This window comes from Amblyomma americanum, chromosome 1 (assembly GCF_052857255.1).
Source record: "Amblyomma americanum isolate KBUSLIRL-KWMA chromosome 1, ASM5285725v1, whole genome shotgun sequence".
NCBI lineage: Eukaryota > Metazoa > Arthropoda > Arachnida > Ixodida > Ixodidae > Amblyomma > Amblyomma americanum.
The window spans coordinates 195,875,205-195,891,372 of NC_135497.1; the positions used below are offsets into that span (position 1 = coordinate 195,875,205).

Here is a 16,168-nt window from a genome sequence, read left to right on the forward strand (position 1 = left end):
GAAGCATCATGAGTGATGCGACCAGCTATATAGTGCTCAAATTCGGAGCAGCTTTAATTCGCCTGGTAGTTGCAGCCACCTTCTAAGCGAGAACTACCGCGCTCGCGACCGAATCCGCAGTTGTTTCAGTTCCGTTGGGTAGCTAACACTGCTGCATACTTTGGTTTTCTGTACTCGGTGCTCCAAAGGCGAGATTACAAAAAAAAACTTACCATTTTTTTCATATGGCTAATCGGTTTTCGTCGCCTTTAGCTTTAGGCCGAAAAAAAGACGTTGCTTCTCAGTTATGAAAAAGCCGGCAGAACTCGTTTTCCATTCCTAGATCTGCCACGGACAATCCATAGACAGATTGCAGCGCTAAGCCGGCCACGTGAGCAAGAGCGGAACGCCCCGTACGAGAAACGTCTACATCAGGTTTCGCCATGGGAGAATGGACGAAGCCTCGCACGTATCCCGGTTCTCGCGGGGGACCCTGTCGGAGGGCAACTCATCGTGGTGGCAATAAATATTTTTATTGACGACACGGGCTCTGGGAGATCAGCGCCTTCCGTACGGAGCTGGAGCGGCCACGAAGCCCGACTGTTGCTGTCCCTGCTGCTGGAACTTGCCGGCCGCGTGCTGGTTAAAGCCTCCCTGAAAGGCGCCGGTGCCCGAGCCGTACCGGTTGAAGCTGGTCTCCTCAAAGCCCATCTCGGTGCGGTAGCCCTTGGTCTCGCGGAAGCCCTGCACGTTCTTGTACTTGTCCTGTCCCTCGAAGGCCTGGCTGCCCTGGTTGAAGCCCTGCGCTGCCTGCTGGTAGCCGTGCTGCTGGCCGCCCTGCACATGGCCGTAGTGGGCGCCGCCCAGCGGCGACTGACCCCCGTCCCGGTACTTGTGGCCGCGAAGCAGCGTGCCGATCAGGCTTGGCCGTTTGTTGTGCAGCTGCCGCAACGTGCCGCGCAGCTTGCCGATGCCCAGGATGCGCCCTTCGACGCCTTCTCCTTCGCCAGGTTCAGCCGTCGAGGCGCCGGTGGCCGCCGTGGCCTTGGGGTCTGCTGCCTGCGCCCAGCACGCGGCCAGCAGGGCGACAGCGAGAAGAGTCTGCGAAACAACCGCAAAAATATGATGAGCACACGCTTATGGCGAGCCTCGTCAACAGCCCGCGAATCTGCGAGTTGCCCCTCTAACTGTACTCGGAACACAAATGACACTTGGGATTTTCTGATGTCCGGTGTGGCCTCGATAAAATATGCCTTCCATACGGGCGTACAGGAAATCACATTATACTACAGACAAGATCGACAAATTCATCCGCCAGCGGACAGAACGCTCAATAAGAAAGAAGAGGTTACGTGATGAAAATTGCAGACGGGAGTTTTTTCCGAACCAGTACTCTACAGCAAGTGGCATCCTGAAGTCTTCAGTCAAAGTGAAAATTTTGCGACGAGGCAGCAACTTTGGTTCACATGCTGTGGACATGTCCGACTAAGTACGATAGGTCGCGCACTGTAAAATCCTGCGAGGCTTTGCTCTGCAGCCCAGAGGCTAGCGTCCAGCAGGACATCATCGGTCAAGCCCTTGCTGCTGCTGTGTCCCAAGGGATTGCGGCCGACGGCTATAGGGGCAACGGGGGATGTGGACTTCTTCCCTGGCGTTCATTGACCGGTGGTTCAATAAAGTTGTTTCCTTTCCGTGCGTGCGCAAAATATGAAGAGCAGGGACCTTCCAGAGGAAGAAGAAGATGAAAGACACGGTGGCTCGGTACCTCGGAGTAACAATATAAGAGGCAAAAGACAATTGCGCAGTCAGTGGCATGGAACGGAGTGTTCGCTCTATAGGCACGCCGGTCATCAAAACATCAACGCCATCGCTCGTGAATCGTAACATGATTCATACGCGATGGAGACATAATATAAAGGGTTCTTGAACCTGTGCACTGTTAACACCATGTCACCGAGAAAGCGGCCACTGACGGATTAGAATCAGCCCGAAGGAAAAAAGGAGAAGAGAATGTAAAGAAAGGGTCGGTCGGGACGATCAGTTGGTGCTCCGCGATAATATTACGAGACAGATGAAGACGACAACGGAAGGAAGAGGACGTGAAAAAAGACAGAAGAAAGACAGCCGGCTTTCTCGCGTCCTTTCTGCCCTTCGCGCGCTTCAAGCAGTTTCTTTTGCTCAAGCATGCACTCAAAACCTTCCTTTTTCTCGCTTAATTACTTCCGGCATTTAAAGCATGAGTGAACTCAAGGTCATGAAGTGCCTTTCACGTCAATGCGAGGTGTCCCTGACCAGCCGTAAATGCAAGATTCCTCCCTTAAATTTCTATCTGCATAGATCTGGGTGCTCTCCCCCGGCCATTAGTCCATTCTTCAAGGAACCCGAAACTTTGGGTCATTTTTTCCTGTCCAGTCGCCGATTCGCCTCCATCCGAGAACTTTTCGAGGAAATTCCTTTCCGGAGATTAAGTCTGCCGCTTCCAGTTATACTCTCGTTTGTAACTGCACAGCTGAGCTACAGAAACGGGAGTTTGCTGCTGCGCTGTTTACAAATTAATTTCTGCCTCTGGAAGGTTTCACTGCTAGATGCACTGACCTCGCTCTTCCCCATTGTAAATTCAGATTGTTCGTTCTTTCTTCACGGGGGCTTCCTGCTTCTCTTTTTATTCATTTTAGAAAATCACGCGCTAAATTTTTGAATTCGATACTTCCCTCTGTGGCCAATCCCCCTCGTGGGTAGGTACCATTCCCCAGGGGAACGAACAAACAAACAAACAAACGTAGGAAGCTAACACTAAATTCTGGAGGCCAAACATGACGACGATTACAAACATGAACACTGCTCACAGAACACTTAAAACACTGCAGCTGGCTCACCAAGACACCCAATATACAACCACTGCTGCGGTATACTTCATCAACGAACACACTGTATATTGCAGTGCCCCATAGTACAACGCGCACTACAAATACAGCTATAAAAACTGCAAAGCTCCCTCAAACCCAAGACGTGTGCGAGAAATGGACCGCGCCCGCAGCAGAAGCCAAAGCCATCCTTAGAATGGTACTCATCGGGTACATCGAGGCCATCCTCCCAGGAGATGAAACCTGAATGCCAGTCCACTCAATGTATGTAGGCGCCTGAGCTAACCTTAGCCAAAGGTTAAGAATATATACCGATGCACAGTAGGTGGAAGCAATTTAAAGTATGCCGTTAACCACTGTATGAGGTAAGTCAGAGTATTGTTCGTACTTTGTTCAAATGAATAATTAAATCAAGCGAGGAAATTCGATTTTTAAATAGCTACTGCGTTTCCCGCGAAACTTCTAGTGCCAAACTGTTATTTCCCAAAGCATGCCTGATTCGTTAATTTTTATTTTGATGTGCGCTGTAGATGTTTTTTTTTTCAGGGTTGAAAAGATGGCGCGCGAAATACGAAAAAAGAAATACCACGTGACGATGCACTCGCGCGCCACGACAGCAGCGCCCTCTCAAACACGGAATTGGTGAACTTAGCAGCTATACGTTCACTGGCGCCGCGAATGCGACGGAGTGAGAACAACGGATCCGGCGCTGGCGACGGCTCTGTCGGAACGGAGAAAAAAACCCCGCTTTCACGAGCAAAGCAAACGAGTCGGAACGCAGCGGCGCCACACACGTGACGCCGGACGCGAAACGCCGACATGAACCAGTGCGCCTTCCAGCTGTTTTCCGCGCTGTTTTCAGCTGTTTTACGTCACGTACGTATCCTCCACCACACAAGCTATAATTAACGCAATATGAGGCAGTCGGTTGGCGTAGACTGCAAACAGGAAGCTTTCATAACTTACACATACTTCACAAAATGTTTCCGAACCAGTACGCGGACACATGCAAGTGGTGTGGAGCCACCCCCACTTTATACCATATTACATGGGAGTGTAAAATCAATTATTCATTCCATAAACTAAAAGAGCCCAATGCGGAACAGTGGGAGAGCCTGCTCACCAGCAGCGTGCTGGCCGTCCAAAAAGGACAGGTCCAGCATGCGTATGAGGTAGCAAGACTCAGTGGGGCCCTGGAATAAGGGCACCACCCCTGGAAGACTCGGAACTTCAACATGAAGACACCCGGGTCCCGCAGAATCGACCAATTTTTGACGCCAATAAAGTTTTTTTCTCTCTCTCTCTCCGCGCTGAACGCATCCTGGTCATAGGCGTGATTTTAGATTTTGCCGCCAACGCCAGCTTCATTGTTTTCGCCCCGTCACCTACGCGGCACCGGCACGGGCGCGGCTCTGGCAGGTGATCTCCAGAGAAGTAGCCTATAGGAGGCAGGTGGACCGGTCACGTGACCTTGCGGCGTCATCGCAACCAACCTGCCTACCGGATAGTTAGGAAACCCCGCCGTGGAAGGTTGTTCTCTCAATGATTGTTCTCTCGGGAATAGCAACCTGGGCCGCACAAGGCCCACCGCTGGGAGCACCTGCCAAGGCTCGCCCAGACTGCCCATTCCATGCGTCTTCCATGCGTCTACTCAATAAATAAATAAATAAATAAATTATGGTGCACACATAAAATTCGAGTATTTTTCCAATCCACGAGAATGATGAGGATGGTACCGCTCATATGCTCCTGCAGCCTCTTGGTAGAAGGAATTAATTTCAAGAAGGGATTTTTGGTTTCTGGGAGAAGGAGGTTGAGGAGGGTCCTTGGTTTTGTCGAGTAAATGGAACAATTCGATGTTTTACGTTACTTGCAACTACGTATTTATTTACGCCACCCCTCCACTGTAATCGTTATTTCTTAAGGCAATGGTTTTCCTGTAGTCAGCCGTGTGCGAGTTGTTTCCTAAAGCTTTGGCTCATGGCACGTTTGTCGCGTAACTGGAGGCAAGGGCTTGGAAAAATTGCGGGAAAAAATAATGGATGCATGTTGCGGGATCGAAGCTCAAGAAGGTGTCGCCTCCATAGACAGTTGTTGGCAGTCGCCTAGCACAGGCAGGATATAATTTATTGACGTTTGTGTAATTATCTAAAACTAATCAACGCATAATTTTACTATGTAATTAAAGGTTAGCTTTAACAGTTTTTTGACGTTTAAATGTGCAAATACAGAAAAAAATGTTAATTAGGAAGTTGCAGTGTCAAACGCAACGCGCTGTGACGCATGCTCTTTCCCTCATCCACTATAAAAAGGAAAACGCTTATTTGGGAAGTTTATTTTCCATGCAGTAAAATATGGTTCTGGAATGCCTGGACATTAATAAAATACGCTTCGCGAGCGTGTCTGGCGGAGCTTTCCTGTGCCACGCGTTGGACACCGAAGGTCCCGAAGCCGCACGCCGGTTCCCTCTCCGCCGAGACTTCCCGCACTTTCTTTAGAGGGAGGAGAAAAATAAAATAAAAGGTACCTTCATAATATGTGCGTATTTACGAAAGCAAAGCCACTGCATTCCTTTTTGGTGCCGCAAAACTTTCTCAGATAAATTTTTTTCTTACCTGCAGTAAGCTGAATTATTAGACACTGCCAAGTTTTCTCTTGCGCGCAAAGGGCACTATTAATGCTATGTGTTTACTTGACAAATTGCGGCACGCAAAACCTCATCGCTAGGTGACGTCCCCCCAATCAAAGCAGATAATTTTAGTGTTACCCCTTCGCAAGCAAAGCTTACTTAATTGTGTGTCTGTCGTTTACCTATAGGCGACGCGCGTTCACAAATATGCACATTATAAGTGTATTTGCTTGCCGTCCCATTCATCTTGTAATTACCCCGCTTTGGCAGACCGCCTAAATCTAAGTAAAGATTCAGCCCCAGGCGACGCAGCACATGAACTAATCGCTGTCACCGTTGCTGCCCTTGAAGATGGTTGTTAACTGCGAAGACGTGCAAGGTATGTACAAGGAAGCTGGGGATGCGCAGACCAGCAACGGCTGACCTTGGCAGCCGAAGACACGGCTGCCCCCAACAGCATTCCCCGCGGCTATCTATGGCCGCAGGAGAGTCATCCGGATCAACAAACGCTAGCGAAGCTATCCTGCCGGGAGTTTCACTACGGGCCCCTTCTCGGCTACTCACCGCGCTCCCCCTCCCCCAGTACAAATGGGTGTGCCTCCAACTGGCAGTCTGAGCAACCCGCCATCGCTGACGCCAGACAAGACAGCAGCGGAGCTATGCGTGGACCGCGCTTCTAGCGCAGAGACGGCGCGTCCCTGCGTAGCGCTTCCGTCGAATGTCGCGAAAGTTCCCTCGCCAAAGCGTCCGTGATCGCGATGGTCGCAGGCTTGTTCTGCGATTCAAGAGAAGGGGGGGATAACTGCGATGTCGCTCTCCAACTTGGGCGAACGAATCAACGGAGTCGTTCGTGCAAACGGTGCCTGCTATCTTGCTGATCGATCGGCCCGGGAACTTTTGCAACAGGTGATGTATACGTGCAGGCTTGGTCAAAAATATTCGCGCCACACGGTCTGCTTTTAAAACCGCATAATGCAATACTCAGGGCATCAAATGGCGTTGAAAAGCTGGAAATCAAACCCTTTGGCATGAAGGTTTTAGACGACGGGTGTGCTTCCGTGGTTTCAGGGGCCGTCAAACACACTTCAAGCAGCCCGGTTCGTGAAGCATGCAATGTTGAAAGAAATAGATTGAGTAAGACAACACGCTATCATGATTACACAGGGTCGCCTTCAGTGTAAAAGCATCGTCCGGACGACATGTGTATTGCGTTTGAGCACGTATATATACACGGCATATTATTCAGCCCAGCAGACAACATTCGGAACTCGTGAGTTTCGGCATTGCCGAAAAGGGAGTGCCGATTGTTGAACTGGCTAACGAACTTGTTTCTTCTGAGCAGAAGGCAAACTGTCGGCACAACCTGCTTACTTGCAGCGGGACCTTTCCGTACGTCTGTGATAGTATGCTGGTCAAAGCCACCTGTTTCACGCTTGTTGGTAGGCACGACTTCAGACGTCTACTCCCCCCTTGTATTGTCACTATCAGAGGTAGAAACTCTTTGCCCGTTTCAGGAACAGAAAGCGAAGCAAGGCAGCTGACGTCAGCTTCATCCACACGTGCCTAATGACTTCTTTAGGCCGCTAAATTAAGCAAAAACATTTGCTTCACCTCGGTAAAGAAAAAGAATGCTCGGACAGCTGACAAATAGAATGTTGCGTGACCTACTTTATGTACTGTAAAATGGTAGCCTGTGGGCATCACTGTAAAGGATAAAATAACCAGTAGCAGTACGCTTAACGGCTCTTTTTATCCGAAAGGTCACCCTCAGTCGCGCAGAACGCGCCTTTAGGTTGAATTTTGAGTTGGTTTCGTTTTCTTTTTAACTACTCATGTTTCTGTAGGCAGCTTTTCCGGCACTGTAGAAACGTCTAGGACAGCTAATATGCCTCATAAGCTCGTCCACATTACAGATTCCATAACATGGAAAGTGCGGATGTGAGAACGAAACTACGACGGGGACTTGTGCTCTGCTCGGCAGAGAGCGCAGGGAAAGACGTCGGGCGCACTTACCGTACAGCCGTTCATCCTGACGTGTGCTGCTGCTGCCAGTCCAATCCTCAAAGTGCGTTTCTCCGTGCTATCCCCGCGGGCGAGACGATGTGCCGGACACGCGCCGTATCTTTATTATAGGCGTCCATGTTCGAACCGGTTCGGAAGCGCCGGGGGAGACCTCCAGAGCCGCCCAATGCTACGCCGCCGCCTCCGTCAAGGTCGAATGGTGCAAACGGCTTATTCTCCGCCTCCGCCGCATCCCGCCGCACGCTCGCCCGCGAAGCCGCCGCCGCCGCCGCGAGCGCTACTTAGGCAGGGCGAGAAAAACTTCCCGTGAGGGCGGCCCGTCAGCGCCTTTCCCCGTGTCCGCCACTCGACAGCGCGCGCTTGAGCAAGACGCCTCTTCCTCTCGTTTTCGCTGCGTCATGACGCGTGCGTCAAAAACCAAACACGCAGTTGAGTCGCAACGACTGACGACGCGCGCAGTTCGCCGCTTCCGCGGAAGGATTCGCTACAGATGCGCTGGTGGCGCAACATCGACTCCTTTCCCGGAAAAAAACCACAGTCCCATGCGGTCGCCTGGCGCCCCGATTTGGTTTTGCCGCAAACGTGCACTTGTATAGGGCCTGGACTCCCGCGGTGCTATATACAAGGAGAAAAAAACAAAGGTAGTTTGAGGGTTTCGACGCTGCATGGGGCCTCCTCTCAAGTTGGCACATCGGTAGACTATCATACCGCTCTCGCTCTTTCTCTCTCGTCTTTGATCATTAAGTTGCTCAGACCTGTACTACGTGGAACGATGACTTGGAACAATGAAAGGTTAGCATGAACCGGTAACGGGTTTAAGTCAACTCATTTTGAGTCCTACTGACTTTATAGTACTTCACCGGTCATTAAATCCCGAATTTCGATGGCGGCGAAACGCCAACAGTGCCCGCGTCCTTAGCAGTGTCAGTGCACATTAATAAACACCACAAGTTCGAATTTGATATACTGCCATCCGCTACGGCGGCACTTGTTCTCTAAGGCCCTCCTTCATCCCTTCCCTCATGGCGCAATTGAGGTGTCCACAGATAAGTGCGACAGGTACTGCACCTTTCCATTCCTCAAAACTGTCTACTGTTATCTTGTCATTACTAAAACAAACAGAGAGGAGAGACGAACCGTCCAATTTCCGTATCCAAGCCAGCGCTCTGCTGGTTGGGGTTTTATTTTCTTCTTTCATGGCGTTTATACCAGCGAGTAAAGGGCTCATCAACACACTCGAAGAGCATAATTGTGAGAAAAGTGGGATTTATTCTAGTTGCCGATACATCAAGGCAGAAACGGGGCGCATAAATAGGAGAAATGGAGAAGAGACAAAGCAGGCACCTGCATGCAGCGCGCTGCTCTCGTCTCTTGCGTGTCAGAGGGTGAGGTGCGCGGACCGGGCAGTGAGGTGATGACGATGAGAAAGCTTCAAAGCTGCGGTAAATCGTTGCTACAAATTAATCGGAATGAGTGATGGTAGTAACTTGTGGGCCGGTCGAACGGAGCCTTTTATGTTAAAAGCACAGTCTCGGTCGGAGCGTAAAAAAACGAATGGGTAATAGAAAATAATGTGCAAATCTATGAACGAAGTGGAAAGTGAAATGAAAAATAGATGAAATGGCACACGTCCAAAGGAACGCAGGTATCACAGACGAGCATACAACCATTCCCACACCGCGCAAAACGGCCAGCATGCAGTGACCCAGGAGCATTTCGAGTAGCTTGACGTTTTGCACGGGTGTAGTGAATGCAACGGATGAGCACGAGTGCCAGTCACCATTGCAGTTTCTTTCGAAACTTTCGAAAGAACTTCTTTAGGCTACCCGCCATAAGAACGAACTATGGTACACAAACACTGTCCTATTTAATCAATAATTTTCTAAGCCGCCGCGGTGGCTGAGTGGTTATGGCACTCGGCTGCCGGCCCGAAAGACGTGGGTTCGATCCTGGCCGCGGTGGTCGAATTTCGATGAAGGCGAAATTCTAGAGGCCCGTGTACTGTGCGATGTCACTGCACCTTAAAGAACCCCAGGTGGTCGAAATTTCCGGAGCCCTTCACTACGGCGTCCCTCATAGCCTGAGTCGCTTTGGGACGTTAAACCCCCCTAAACCAAACCAAACCAAACCTAATTATCTAAATACACACCCACCTTTTCTTGGCATATTGCAGCAATGCAGAGCATTCAAAAGGTTCAAAAATGCCTTCAGAACGTACATACCGTCCAGTTCAAAGCATTAAGCATGCACGTTTTGAAGACCGACTAAACTTTGCATTGGATGTTTTTTTTGTTACTGCGTTATCACTTGTATAATGTTGTAATCCTTTGTACATTTCTCGTCAGGCCCTCGTCAGGCAGAGAGCACCTGCCTTTCGCTCTGTCATCCCAGACCGTCCGTGTATGAAAGAATGTTACAAATAAAATAAAATAACCATACTATGCGCAGTTCCACTTCCTGTAGCGGTCCACGCCTTACTTTTAATAATCACCGACCGAAACGATACGTTGTGATGAACGGCCCATGCGTGCTGGTGAGTGCAACAGCGGTCATTGTGTAGTATTCGTTGAGTCGGAGTGCAGTAAAATTGACAGCGGCCGCGTGCTGGATTTATTTGTCGTTTAGGTCAAACAGGAGCTAACAGAACCCGTAAGAATTCCTTCATAAATGACGTGTCGGCACCTGCACGGCTATAATGGCTCAATGAAGGCATTTCTGTGCATGAAACTTTCACTGTGGACAGGAGCGGATTTATGAGAGGGGGGTGCCTCCTGCTCCCAACCGCCCCCTCTCAGGGTGACCCATAAATCCGCCCCTGACCATGGAGCTCGTAGACACGAGCTCCATAGTAAGCTATGCATGCAGCTGTGGTGGGTTCCGGCCAAAATGTAGTAGCGGCACATGGGCTGTACCTGAGGTGTGCATGCGTATACTGCAAGAGTCGCATCTGTTGTGGTATTTATGGGTGTGCGTGTTTGTATATCCAGGTCGTCGGCATATACTACTCACTCAAGCACACGCTATGTGGCGTCGTACCTGAGAGAGTAATGTGCCGGGGATTCTATAGTGCGCCCTGTGATCCAAGCACAGGCACTGCGGAGGATATTTGTTAACAGAGCGGACTGTGCTAATTCCACTCAACCCACAGCGTCGAGCAGAAACACAACTTGGCGCGCGGGTTTAATGGAGGTGTAACTGCTTTCACTCGCGTTTCAGGCCACCGAGGGTTGTTACCACTTTCGCTTGTGGATTGGGCAAAGAATACCGCACTAAAACACAAATAACACTGTCGCTTTGTTTCCATAAAGTGGCACGTCGCTGCCACATCACTGTCACATCGCTGCCACAGAACATCGGCCCTCGGCCAACGGATCGATGTCAGATTCACATGTGTAAAAATGCCAGCAGGTGTCTGCATTTTATATTCGCATGCTTTCAGCTACATTTTAATATTACCGGGTTGCACGTCCCTCATCCAGTTCGACTCTGCACGCTTCCTCCTCCCACTGCTATGAAAGCTGTACACAATAAAGTGTCAGTCGGGCCTTCAGACGAACGCCGCCAGCGCGGAGCCCGCGCGCTACCGTCGCGGAATCGGGATCTCTCGGTTCGACGGCGGAGGAGATCCCGTTTCAAGAGTGAAGAATCCCGCTCCGCGCCTCTTCCGACATTCCTACTAACGTTGTGCGCCACCCAGGTGTACCATGAAGTATATACACCTGGCTCATGCTGCGCGAGCAACACACCTAATACTATATGCGCGCCGTTCCATCCTAATTCGAGTCGCCTCATGTTGCTACTCATGCATCGTTCCCATGCGACATCGCCACACCCCGTGACACGCGCACCGCGTTGCGCAGTGGCCCGTGCAACGGTTTGAGAGCAGGATCATGCGGTGTTGCACGCGAAGGTAACGGGAAGTGGCGCCACTAAGCCCCGCGCTCTGCTGGTTGCTCGCCTTGCCAAGAACTTGGTGTGGCTAAATGTACAGTTCTGTGCGGTGTACGGCTGGTAAAACTCTGTACTTTAGGGTGAGAGCTTTCTTCGCTCTGTGTCGCTTCCGGCGGCGGTAAAAGCCCTGCCCGCGACCGTGACGGAGAATGCATGCTGCCTGCATGGCGAGTATTGAAATAAGTGCGCATCAAAGCGTGCAGATGCGAAGTTGGTACAGCGTAGGGGTGCTTAAAAGTCAACTCTTCGCCGCATAGATGCCCATGCTGGGCTTGTCGCAAGCAGCTACACTTTCCTGCAAGGTTCCCTGGAAGCAGACGAATCTTACATGAAGCTTCACTTTTAAACCATCTCAAACAGTTCAAACGTTGCACATATACGCTTTGCTAGCGGGTGATCGAAAAAAAAAAGAGAAGCCTCAGAGCGTTTGCTGTATATGCAAAGTAAAAGCCGATGCGGAAACCATCTCCACGCACTTTTGGGAAGTACGCACGGGGCCTTTAAAACGCCAAGTAGAACGTTCAGATGGGCTAGTTGGTACAGATGCATATTTTTTTAAAACAGCGCGAACAGCGTCGGACAAGAACAAGAACGACACGGGACGAGCGCTGACTCTCAAATAAGGCTTTATTAGCAACACCTGGCGCTTATAAAGGCAAAACAAAACACTCAGCGTACATCACATGTGACGCTAACCTCGATAAAACACGAGGCAGAGAAGCACGCGACGCCCACAGGCCACCAAGGAAAGCACTCTCTTTGTCGTTGAGAGTGACTGACGGTTTGCTTTGGCTCTTGACTGATATAGAAGGCATCCATTACTTTTCGCGTGGTCTGATCACAGTGCGTGTAAAGCACCTTTGTGCTACGCCACACGGCTGTGCATTTCTTCTTCTTCTTTTTCATTACTTCACACTTTTTACAGCGGCTTACCAAGTATGAATGTTCCTTGTTATTGTCTAGATTGTTTCTCTGCTCATTCAACCTTTTATTTAAGCAACTTCCCGTCTGCCCGATGTACCGGAATCCGCAGGAGAGCGCAATTTGGTATACAACCCCTTTGCGACAAGCAGCGATGAACTTGTCTCTGTGCGCGGTACCACAACCTTTCCTCTTTTTTTCCGACGGTTCTCTCTTCCTTTCGATTGCTTTAGTTTGATGGGAGCTGACATAGCTACATTTACTTCATATCGCCTTGCCACATTTTGCAGCCCATGGGTAATGCGATGATGTAGGGAAGAACAGCAACTTTTTTCTTTTTTTCTTGTTGGTTGTCATGAGTTTGCTCAGTGTCCTGCTGTTTCACCCACTCAAGCAAACGAGAGCAGGCCTCTGTTGCTCTAAAAATTGGGTACCCGGCAAGCCTAATTCTGGAGAGTTGAGACTGGAAACTGTCGCCGAGAGCATGGCGGCAGGATTTTACCATATAATTCCGAAGGCAGGAACTGAAAATGCCGTTTTTAACAATTTTTGAATGACTTGAGTGGGAACTAAGGAGCGGTTTGGTTGATATATGGTTGTATTTCTAGCAGACATGACCGGGACCGAAACCGCAAGCGTAAATCCAAGAACTGCAACTCATCGTCGGATGGTTCCTCGAAGGTGAATTCCAGACCTACACCACATTTTCTGAATACCTTCAAAATGTCAGCCATGCGCGCTGCTAAGCGATCGCGGTCTGTAAACACCAGGTAGTCGTCCACAAACCTCACGGTCTTAATGTGCAGTCCCGATAGTTCCCTCTCGAGGTCCCTATCCACGTACATGAGAAAAAATTCGCTAAAGACAGGGACGACGCTTGACCCGATACACACTCCTGCCAACCCACGACAGTCGAACACAGGTAAAACCGGAGTAGTTCTATAGGAAACCTTAAGCTGTCAGACCTAACTTCGTGACGAAGGTTAGCTCATCATTATCTTCTGTAATACACATTTTTACACGTTCCAACAGTGTGTCATGCGGAAGGCTGTAATATGTGTCTCTGACCTCAACACTGAAGGCGACACGGCTTCCTGGGTAGCGATCCTTCAGGAAAGAAACAAGCGCATGCGCTTGCGAACCGCTTGCGGTTCGGTCCCGGTCATGTCTGCTAGAAATACAACCCTATATCAACCAAACCGCTCCTTAGTTCCCACTCAAGTCATTCAAAAATTTTAAAAAACATTTTCAGTTCCTGCCTTTGGAATTCTATGATAAAATCCTGTCACCATGCTCTCGGCGACAGTTTCCAGTCTCAGCTCTCCAGAATTAGGTTTGCCAGGTACCCAATCTTTACAGCAACAGAGGCCAGCTCTCGTTTGCTCAAGTGGATGAAACAGCAGGATATGTACGTGCACTCAGCAAACCCGCGACAACAAAAAAAAAATAAAAAAGTTTCTGTTCTTCCCTACATCATCGCATCACCCATGGGCTGCAAAATGTGGCAAGGCGATATGGAGTAAATGTAGCTATCTCAGCTCCCATCAAACTAAAGCAATCCAAAGGGAGAGGGAACCGTCGGAAAAAAAAGGAAAGGTTGTGGCACCGCGCACAGAGACAAGTTCGTCGCTTGTCGCAAAGGGGTTGTATATTAAATTGCACTCTCCTGCGGATTCCGGTACATCGGGCAGACGAGAAGTTGCTTAAATAAAAGGTTGCATGAGCAGAGAAACAATCTAGACAATAACAAGGAACTTTCATACTTGATGAGCCGCTGTAAAAAGTGTGAAGTAATGAAAAAGAAGAAGAAAAAATGCACAGCCATGTGGCGTAGCACAAAAATGCTTTACACGCACTATGATCAGAACACGCGAGAAGTAATGGAAGCCTTCCATAAGAGCCAAAGCAAACCGTTAGTCACTCTCAACGACAAAGAGATAGCTTTCCTTGGTGGCCTGTGGGCGTCGCGTGCTTCTCTGCCTCGTGTTTTATCGAGGTTAGCGTCACATGTGATGTACGCTGAGTGTGTTTTTTTCCTTTATAAGCGCCAAGTGGTGTTAATAAAACCTTAGTTGAGAGTCAGCGCTCGTCCCGTGTCGTTCTTGTTCTTGTCCGACGTTGTTCGCGCTGTTTTACAAAAGATTTAAAACGCTATTGTGTTTAATGGCAGAAATGAGCTTTCTGTTGCATCAAGGGCCGTGTATGCTCAGTATCGTGCGTGAAATGAGCGGCTCGTGCCAACAAATCGGTGCAATTTAACTGAGTTTTTGAACTTTTCATCGTGAATGCTGCGTGAACAGATCATCTCCGTTGGTACAAAGACATCACAAGCCAACTGCGTTTTAGCCTTTATGAACTTTGATACATCAAAACAGGGACTCTTACTTGGTGTAGAAAACTCGCACGTTATCATAAAAAAAGAGTATTCTAATATAAGCACTATCCTGCTACCACTCCTCAACCTTTGTATTGGAGGCTTTCTGTTTGTGAATTCCTCTGTTCGCTCGAGCAAACATTTTCAGACCCGTGATCAGGCTTTCCTCTGACGCGGAAAGAGAATCGCGCCAAGTCTATATGCGTGTCACCTCAGACGCTCGAGTCACACGTGAACTGAATACATAACGCCTTACCTTGTGCGAACGTGCCGCACTCGCCTGCCCCGGTAGAGAAACCAACCATGCTTATACGCACCGCACGTGACAACAGACGCTTCTTCTCAGCGGTGACCGCGGCAGCTACGTCGCTGTCGGCGTCGCTGTTTTACGGTCATGGATCTGGTTGCGGAGGAATCTGGTCACCGTAACAAGAAGAAAGCGTCGCAGGCTTTCAGCGTCGCGAGTAGCCTTGGTCTATTTATTTGCTCGAGGTAGAGCACCCTCCTCGGCTTCGGGAGGTGATGGGTTCGACTGCCGCTGCCGGTCGGTTACCCCTCGGTTTCTTCAAATTGGCACAAGCTTATTCCCCGGCCTGAAGCTCGGTTTTCCACGGTGGATGGCTTGGTAAAGGAGCCTCTAACCCCGTAGATAGAATAGAACTGGCAGAGTTGTCGAAATTAATCAATAAGCGTGAGGTAACAAGGAAGTATACATCATGCAGGGTATCGAGAATGCTCTAAAGAACGGTGGTAGCCTAAAAGCGGTGAAGAGTAAACTAGGGAGTGGATTACAGAAACAGATCACAAATTGAGCAATAACACCAAAATGCAAACAGAACACGAGCAGCAGGAAGTGACATGAAAATGCAGAAAACAAGCTAACAAAACAAGATACCAAAAAGCTAACAATGGTCACTTATCAGTAGAAGAGACCATGTTCCCGAAGCTGGTAAGCTGTTCCAATCACTGATGGCTTGCGGAAAGTAAGAGTGCTAAATTAAGTTGGTCTTTGCAAAGTACGGTGCCTGAGTAAGGGGGTGGGAGTGTCGAATTCGTCTGGTATTCTGTAGTATTAGATACGGTGAAGACATTATTCCCAGTTTATGGTGAAATAACAAAAATAAAAAAATCCAAGTGAAGAAACTTGCACCGGGACTGAAGAGTATTAAATTCGACTGCATTTATGCAGAAACTGAAATAGTTCGATTGTACTGCGAAAACATGAATCGCACAGCTTTCCTTTGGATCCGGTCAATTCCGTTTACGTTAGTGACAGTATACGGGTCCCATACAATGCAGCGTATTCCAATTTATTCCTCATGAAGGTTTCGTATGCAAGTCTCTTAGCCTGAAGTGGCGTATCTTTTAGTTTATGGCGCAACAAAGTTTTCGTAAGGCAGCCGAGCAAGTGTTAGAAATGTGCGTCCT

At 49.2% G+C, this 16,168-nt stretch overlaps 1 protein-coding gene across 1 annotated transcript; it reads right to left on the reverse strand.

Moving 5' to 3' along the window:
• Nucleotides 1-492: 492 nt before the first annotated feature.
• LOC144114458 (uncharacterized) lies at nucleotides 493-7,725 on the reverse strand. The gene is made up of 2 exons (XM_077648205.1): nucleotides 7,486-7,725; nucleotides 493-1,080 (listed from the first exon to the last, which is right to left on the reverse strand). The coding sequence occupies exons 1-2, from the start codon at nucleotides 7,498-7,500 to the stop codon at nucleotides 538-540; spliced, it is 558 nt and encodes a 185-aa protein (XP_077504331.1). The 5' UTR covers nucleotides 7,501-7,725; the 3' UTR covers nucleotides 493-537.
• Between the last annotated feature and the right edge of the window lie 8,443 nt (nucleotides 7,726-16,168).